The sequence below is a fragment of the Triturus cristatus genome, chromosome 11 (assembly GCF_964204655.1).
Source record: "Triturus cristatus chromosome 11, aTriCri1.1, whole genome shotgun sequence".
Classification (NCBI taxonomy): domain Eukaryota; kingdom Metazoa; phylum Chordata; class Amphibia; order Caudata; family Salamandridae; genus Triturus; species Triturus cristatus.
Window position 1 is genome coordinate 479912372 of NC_140594.1, and position 8555 is coordinate 479920926.

Below are 8555 nucleotides of genomic sequence, written 5' to 3' on the forward strand. Positions count from 1 at the left end.
TTTGTCATTTGCCACTACTCGCAATCGCACCGGGAAGAGCAGGGAGTATTTCAAGTTATGCCGCCGCAGTCGCCTCTTCACCACCATGAAGGAGTATCGTTGCCGCTGTACTTGGATGGTGTAATTCGGAAAAAACATTATTTTGTGGTTGTCTATCTGGGTATCTGGCAGCTTCCTGGTTTCCTGCAGGATGGAGTCACGGTCCCGATAGTTGAGGAGCATAGGTCGTGGGTTAAGTCCCACAGGGGCGGGGCGCACAGGCACTCTATGAGCCCACTCAATGACGAACTGGGGTGAGAGGGTCCCCTCCGGCAGGAGATCTTTGAGCCATTTTCCATGTGTGGCACAAGGTCTCTACCCTCCCAGCGTTTCGGAATTCCCACAATGCGTACATTATTTCTTTGTGCGCGCCCTTCAGCGTCCTCAATCCTATCCTCCAAGAACCCCACACGGTTGAGCAGATCTTGGACTCGCTTGTCCGTCAGGGCTACCTGTGGTTTGATGTCGCTAAGTGAAGATTCCAGGACCGTGGTTCGATCAGTTAGTTTCCGGTGGTCTGCGTGTAGGTGAGTAAGGTCGACTTCCACCTTATCTATCTTAGATTCCAAGGAGGTGCGGGTCTGGTTGATGTTTTCCTTCAGCCGCTCCATCGCCGCAAGCATTGCGTCTTATTCATTCGCCATTTGATCTGTGGTTCCGTGCTTCGCCATCTTGTCCACCTTCGCCTTAGCCAGATTCTGTGGGGTCTGTGTTCCCCCCACGCCAGCCCGCGCCCGCGTGCCTCCCGACATGTGCCCTCCTCTCCGCGCTTCGATGCCGCTTCGTATGTCGCTGGGTCGGCGGGCGATGCCTCCGGAACGTGCAGTGTACAGTAGGGCTGTCTCGACCATTAATTCTACGTCTTGCCCTTGATGACGGTACCAACGCATATCCCAGTGGGCAGGTCGCTTTGCCCACGGCGATGGTGCAAGTCATCTCCCTCGTTGTTGTTAACTGGATTTCCCAGAAAGACACCTCCTAGAGGCGTTATTTGCAGTCTTGTGCAGCGTACCGCAGCTATGCAAGTCCATGCCAAAATCAATTGTGAACCCCCTGCCTGGGCACAGCACGCGTCCACAGTATGGATCTAGAGGGGGCACATCGATCATCCACATCCAGAGTGACAGTTCTTATAGCACAGCAGTCCCGTAGCAGGCAGCTACTCGGCAGGAGGGCCCCCTGCCGTCAGGGCACTTGGCAGACAGGGGTTACCAGCTTCAGGACGCTCCTCAGGATCGCGCACGGGAGAGACCAAGTAGGTCACCGCCGCTCCCGGTTCACCAGCAGAGGGCCGGGCACCCCAAGCATGTCACGGCAGCCGCCGCGAGCGGAGCAGCCCCGGCTTTAAGGACGGAAGGGGCAGACGAGGTTCACTCCTCACTCGTGCCTCCCCGACTGCCACAGCACAGGCGGACCAGGTGTATCATTCCGTCTTCGTGACGCTCCCGCCGCCTCCCGGTCTCACGGGTGCTGGGACCAGGGCAACACGGGCAGGACCCAGCGGTCACTCCTGGTAACAGCAGATGTTGGAGGGGGGCAGATACATATGGCAAAGCGGGCGTTGGCTGACCCGTACTGACCGTCAAAGGCCGATCTCCATCTCTGCCCGAGTCGGTGATCTCACGGGCCGCAGGGACCCCGCCGCTTCGTATCTTCACTCCACCGCAACGAAGAGCGGGCGGCTTTATTCCATGGAGGCGGGGGCAGAAGCACAGCAGAGTGGGGGTCCCATTCACTCTGCAGCCCTGAGCAGCAGCTATCAGCGGGCAGCGGAAACCCCGTCCGCGGGTTTGCGCTAGTCCTTGTGCAACTGCGCCATGTTCTGCGGCCTGGTGGGTGGAGCCAGGCCGCGGGCTCCCATAGCTGTAGTCCGAGCAGCGGACGGCACCATGAGCCGACGTCGGCACCACGGGACTCCGATAAGTTCTGGACGGTGGCGCCACGTTCAGGGCAGCGGTGCTCACATTCTCTGTTCGGCCGTTACCATCCCCAGCGGCTACATGCGGAGATATTAGCCTGTTTAGGGGAGCCTCGTACTGAGCAATACCTAAACACGTCCTCCGCCATCTCGATCGTAGCCACGGCCCGTTAAAGTTTCACTATCATATGCCGAAGTCACATCTGACTCCTTCTCAGACACACTCCTTCATTGGGCTACCCCTGGTGGGATAGAATCCTTTAAAACAAAAGGATTCTTTTCTCATTAAGTCGACAGGAGGGTTTTTATATTGATCCAATTAAGTTGGGCTCTATAGTTTGAGTAAGAGCCTTTGAATGTCAGGGTAGATGCACTCAGTCATTGTCGCTTAGTGAAGCACAAGTTGCAGTTACACCAGAAGGTGACACAAGGTGTCTTCCACGAATGGGGGAGACCCTTGGCTTAATCCATTCAGCACCACACAGCATGCTCAATGTCAGCTCTTCTGCGTGCTGGAGTTTCCAAGTCATCTGCCGCTAAGAGAGGTGTTCCACCTAGAGTGTACCTTGGAACTCCTGCATGCCTTCCTACTGATACCTCTTCTCCTGAGTTCTGCAAAAGATCAGAACAGGGCACAAGTTATCCTTGTGGCCTTTGATTGGGCATTGAAAGTGTGGTATCCAGAGCTGCTGGGATTTAGCATCTGTCCTTAAATTAGGCTGCCCCTCAGGAAGGACCTGCAATTGCAGCAGCAGGGCAAGGTTCAGCACTCTGGCCTTCCCAATCTCTACCTCCATGCTTGGAGATTGAGCAGCGACAGCTGGATACTTCCAACTTTCCTCCAGAAGTGGTAGATGTCATTTTGGCAGTCAGGCGTAAACTGTATATTCCCATTGTTGCCACAAATATGTGGCTTGGTGTGAAACTTAGCAGGTAGGCCCCCTCCAGGCACACTTATCTGAAGTTGTGTTGTTTGTTTTGTCCCTAGCCTGTCAAGAACTTGCTCTGGGCACAGTTAAAGCATACCTTTTGACTCTTTTGGCCATTTTATGGTTGGCGGATGAGCCTTCATCCACACAGTGTTCTTTGTTATGATCTATATAAAAGCTCAGCGGTCTTTTGGGGACCAAGGAATGGAGTCTCTGCTCCTTCTTAGAGAGGTGCGACGGAGTATGGAATGCCGTTAAGGTGATGTTTTCAACGACAAGGAACAGTATCCCAACTTTAGGCAACAAGGATGCCCTTATCCGCAAAACCAGCTTTTCTGGGACGAAGGTGGAGTATAGCGGGTTGACAGAAAGAGCTTGAAGCTCACTCACAGGCCGTGCAGATGTTATGGGGGACGAGGAACACAGATTGAGAAGCCGTAACGAAAAGCTGCGAAGTGACTCAAGTGGAGTGCACATCAGAAACTTGAGGACCAAGTTAAGGCCCCACTGTGGCATGACAAAAGGAGAGGCAAGATACAAATGTTGTAAACCTTTTGAAAAGCACATAACTGGAGATGCCGTTCCACATCAGTCAAAACATCACCTTATCAATGTTTTTTACCCCACCTCTGGGGGCCTGGGCAGCATCAAAAGCAACAGATGTTAGCGATGAGAGCGGTGCATATATGGGCCCACATGTCATTTCCGGAGTGAAACGCAGTCAGGGCGGAACTGCATTGTGCCCCCACTACCGGCACACAGATGTACTGCTTAGAAGTTTCCAGATCCAGTCTGACGCCTGGGAAATATCCAAAAGGTAAAGATTGTGTGGGTAGATAAGAGTCTCTACCAGAAAGAGCATTACCAAAGGTAACTCACTTGTTCGTCGAATGGCAAGATTTGACACAGAAATCAGACTTCTTGATATGTAGCATTATTTCATTTAGCAAGTGTGGGGGCTAGTTAAGAACTTGGTTGAGAGTGTGTCTGTCACCACTAAAGTTTTATTTATAAAATTTGGTATACTGCCTTTAGCGGGTTTTACATCCAAATGGAAAAACAATGTTTGGCCTATCCCTATTGATTTTTTTTAGGAAGAGTTAGAAATCGAAGTGCATTTTCTTGCTTTTGGTGCAATTTGCTACTGCTGCTGTGAAAAAGCTGGGCATCAGATCAGCACATTTCCTGATATGTTGGACCATTCATAAAATGCTGATTTTGGATGGGGTAGAAGATGTAGCGTTTGCATAAAAAAAGTCAGGAGTAAAGCAGGAGGGGGAGCGGAACAAGAGGCATGGAAGAGCATGAATGGATTTGGGGGTGAGGGGAGACGGCCAAGCCACCACTTAAAACAAAAGTTAAATAAAGAATATGTGGTAAAGGGGAGGGCGGGCCCTTAACATTCAAAAGGGTTTCACCAACCTGGTGATATATATATATATATTTTCAAGATTGGTTTGTTGAAAACATTAAATAAGAATCACTTTCCTTAGACTGGTGATTTGAACAAAGCACATACAATGTGGACCACCACATCTTTGGTGGGGATAATGCAATGTTCCCTCCCCTTCAAAACTTTGGCTTGAGGACTACGCCAGCAGTTAGCTTGATAGAGTGACTCCAGGGGTTCCTGGGATGGTTCACATGGGGCCATTATGCCTTCACCTCAGGAGTATGAAGTACCGGAAAACACTTGTGTTGAATGGTGAGGTGTAAAATGGCACAACCAGCAGACTTAGTATTTAATCTCTTTGATTTGGGTGAGCGCTGAAGATTTATGTATTTTCATCTAAATATTGACCTAAGAGGTGCCTGATTGCTCTCAGAATTTGCTAACTCAGCTGTAGCACAGTAAGGAGAAAATGGAATATAAGATTGGAATAATCAAGTTGGATGATGGCCATTGTACACTCCCCCTTAAACTAATTTTAAAACTTCACTCAAAATTCCAAGTAGTGGAGCCATTTACAGAGAGAAGCATTCACTAAGTCAGCACTGTTTTTAGCCCTTGCCTTTCATAGGTGAAAGCCTCTTGTAGGCCATACCAAAAACTTTGGGGCAGATTTACAATAACTGGCGCATCCCTGCATATTAGCAGGGATGCGCCAGTTATTTTGCGTGACTCAAAAAACCCCTTGCGCGCCATGGATGCACCGCATTTACAATGCGACGCACCATAGCGCACGGATAGACAGATGCGAGACGCATCTGTCACCGTAAGGGTGACGCAGTGCTGGAGTTGTGTCGCAAGCGTGTCGCAACTCCAGCACTGCTCAGGGGTGCCCTATACCTGCTATGCTGCGTCATTCCTTACGCCTGCTTCAAGCAGGCATAAGGATTTGACGCAGCTGGGAAGTAAAAGTGTCTCAGTGAAATCTTGTAGATTTCACTGCGTCACTTTTACGGGGCTTCCTTGCGACAGAACGTCCACCCTGCATACATTATACCTGACGCAGATATAATGTGGCGCAGGGCTTTACAACGTGACGCATCTCACTAGATGCGTCACGTTGTAAATATGTCGCATAGTGGAGCATTGTTTACGCCGCCGCGTCACAAAAGTGATGCAACCGTGGCGTAAAACTGTCGCAAGGGGCTTGTAAATCTGCCCTTTTGTGTGCTTCAAGCCTGCCCATTGCTTACTATTGGTTGACTTCATTGTCACTCTCATTTGATTGCTTCTTATTGTATGGCTTGCCTTCCTCCTCTTGTTTTCATCCCTCCTCTAGAGTATAGCCTCTTTAACAACCCTTTGATTGACTGACTTCTATCCTTCCCTTGCTCACATTAAGTGAACTACTTTTTAAAAACTTTTTATTGAAGCACTCCATAAGAGTGCTTGTGTTAAAAGGCGCATTCACCTGTTTGCAGCTTCCTTCCACCAAATCCTCCCCCTCCCTTGCTACCGCTCCCCCATTTACTCTCTCCCTTGTTTACTTCATTGTATCCTTCATGCTACATGTTACTCCCTCTTCCCCACACCGTGTCCACTGCTTCCTCCTTTGCTCTTTTATTTTGTTTGATAAATTATTCTTTCCATCTGCCATTCGTTCCTCCCACTGGTCTGCCCGCCCCCTTACCGTTGCTTTCCTACCACCTGCTCCTTCATAGCTCTTCCACCCCTTTGAGTCATTATAAAATCAATATGTATTTTGGAGGGCCTAGCAGGTACTACTTTCTGCAGGCCCATTCCAATTTTAAAAACACACTTTTGTGCAGCAATTTCTATTTTTAGTTTACAGATCAAAGTGGCATCCACCATCTTGGATTGGTTAAAAAAAAATCTATAGAAAATGACATCCATGGCAATCAAGTGGTGATATGCAAGTGCCTAATGAATGATGTGGTGCCAGAGGCATCATGACACATTTTCTCCTTTTTTGTGCAGAATTACCAAAAAGCATTCTGCATTTTAACAATGCCATAGAGAAGTACTTCCCAAACTTTTTAGAACAAATAACGTTTGGGACCTACCAAGATTTAATGGGGCATTTGACTTTTTTAATGTAACTAAAGCATTGTGTGGTAGCGCACGGACATTTACGGACAGCACATTGGTCATTGAAATGACTACTACATTTGCACAGACATACAGTTTTATTGACATAATTATATTGCACTCAAATGATAATGTATGAAAATCAGGATTAAGTAAACATTTATCACTTGTGCATCACCAATTCTTATTAAAATCTTTGTTGCCCTCACACTTCAGAATAAAAAAAAGTGCTTCATTTTTGCTTTCTTAATTGCTTAATGTGTATAGTTAATTTGCAGATATTTACATTTTTATGTTACCAAAAAATGACATCTTATAGTCTTTCCTTTCACACTCCCTGTGCCCCAGCAAGATTGTCACGTAGTTAACTTTACCTTTCTTACTCTGACTACAAAGTGAGAGGACGTTGTAAACACCAATCCACATCTTAAAAAACACATACGCAGCAGTTTGTTAGAGGACTTATCCTGACATTTTACCGGTCTTTGCAGTGCAGCACAAGGGACGAGATAAATACACAATTTAAAGGAATCTTAATGTATTGCTTGGACGTTCGCCAGAGTTTGGTAAACAAGGATGTACGGCATCAGCGAAAAGCATTGGGAACGCCAGTTGGTTAAAAAGGCGAATCCTATTGGCCTTGCCAATGCTTGTTTCTTTTTTGCAGTTTGTAATGAAATGCATCCTATTATAAATCATGCTCCTTTAAAATAACCATGTTTCATAGGAACCACAGAACCCACTAGACAACTCTTCCCACTAGCTAATATGTACATAAAGCATTGCGAGTCCACACAGATAGCAAAACAATTCTCCACGGTAGTGCAAGTTAACCCACTACATATAGACGTGCAAGGACATACACATACTGTTCAATGGCGCTAAATAAAACCGGACACCTCACATGATCAGACATTTAACGTGCTTTGCGAGACTTCCTTAACAAATACCCCTCACACAATCTACAGTCCACAATACCGCAGACAGCCCCAAAGCCATATAGTTTGGTAATGCACCTCAACGGCCAATTGGCAACAGTTTACCCAAGGGGAATGTCCGGAGTGACAACGTTCAATGGTTCAGCTTACACCAAACAGTAGGGCCGTATAATAAACCAGCTGGAACCAACAGCAACACAGAATATGCATAGACCGAAAACGAGGGTACCTGATTTAGACCCTGAAGCTAGACGTATGAAAAGTTCATAACATTGTGGAAAGCTATTCACCAGGTTATAAAAAGCGCTACGAGAGTGCATTAATCTGAGAAATGCGCTATAGTACAACTGCTTCTTTTTGCATTGCAGGCACGATGGCTTGAAGGAGAAACTGGTAGAAAGAGACTTCTTTTCAACGAGGGGAAAATGCTTCCTCAATGAAGTGTCCATCCAAGAAGGCGAACTTTGGATATGCAGAGATTTTGTTGATTCCACGTTAGCTGATGTAAACAACAGTGCTTAATTGTAAATGGCTTGCTGCATGGTTTGCAAGCGTACAATGAGCAGTGCCAAATAAAACTGTAAAATAAATTCAATGGGTACAATCTTTCGCACTGCTCGTTTTTTTTTTTCTTATTGTCATTTTCTGTAAATGAAATATACATGTAAAGAAAATATAGGAGCTGTGGTGATTGGGCCCTCAGGCCCTCATGCATATAAATGAAGGACGCAGGACACAGGATGGCTGGTACTGTAAACTGGCCACGAGCACGTGCGCTCGGCCCCTTTTATTGTCAGGGTCACCTGACTGGTGACGCCTGTGGTGGGTGGGTGTTCAGTGTGGGTTACAGGCACAATGGAACACTAGACTGTATCCAGCCGGATACTACATCCCTCCCAAACTTTAATGAAAGTTCAACCAAAATGAAGTCCGAACCTGTGGGAGAAAACGCACAAGTTACAAACAAAACATTAGCTGGCGAGCAGGACTTCCACGTAGTCTCTTGGCTGATGGTCAGCTGCCGGCGAGGGTGTTCTGACAGCCGGGACCACTCTGTCTCCTTGGCACAATGTCCGAGTGCTCTATGGATGCGTGATTTTGGACTTACAACGTGGAAGTGCGCTTCACAGTCTCTTTCTTGTACCGCCGTCGGTGGAAGTGTGGGTGGAATGATGGTGGACCCTCGTTATTCGACTTTCCGCTGTATGCCCTGGTAGAGGTGTTTCCTCCAA

The 8555-nt window shown here is 47.5% G+C and overlaps 1 protein-coding gene across 1 annotated transcript in view; it reads left to right on the plus strand.

Annotated features, from left to right (window-relative positions):
* Positions 1-7887, plus strand: part of GNRH1 (gonadotropin releasing hormone 1) — a 41611-nt gene extending 33724 nt beyond the window's left edge. The window contains exon 4 of the mRNA XM_085635190.1: positions 7692-7887. Coding sequence (XP_085491316.1) covers positions 7692-7763 — 72 coding nt within the window. The 3' untranslated portion in view covers positions 7764-7887. The remainder of the gene's footprint in view (positions 1-7691) is intronic.
* Positions 7888-8555: the final 668 nt, after the last annotated feature.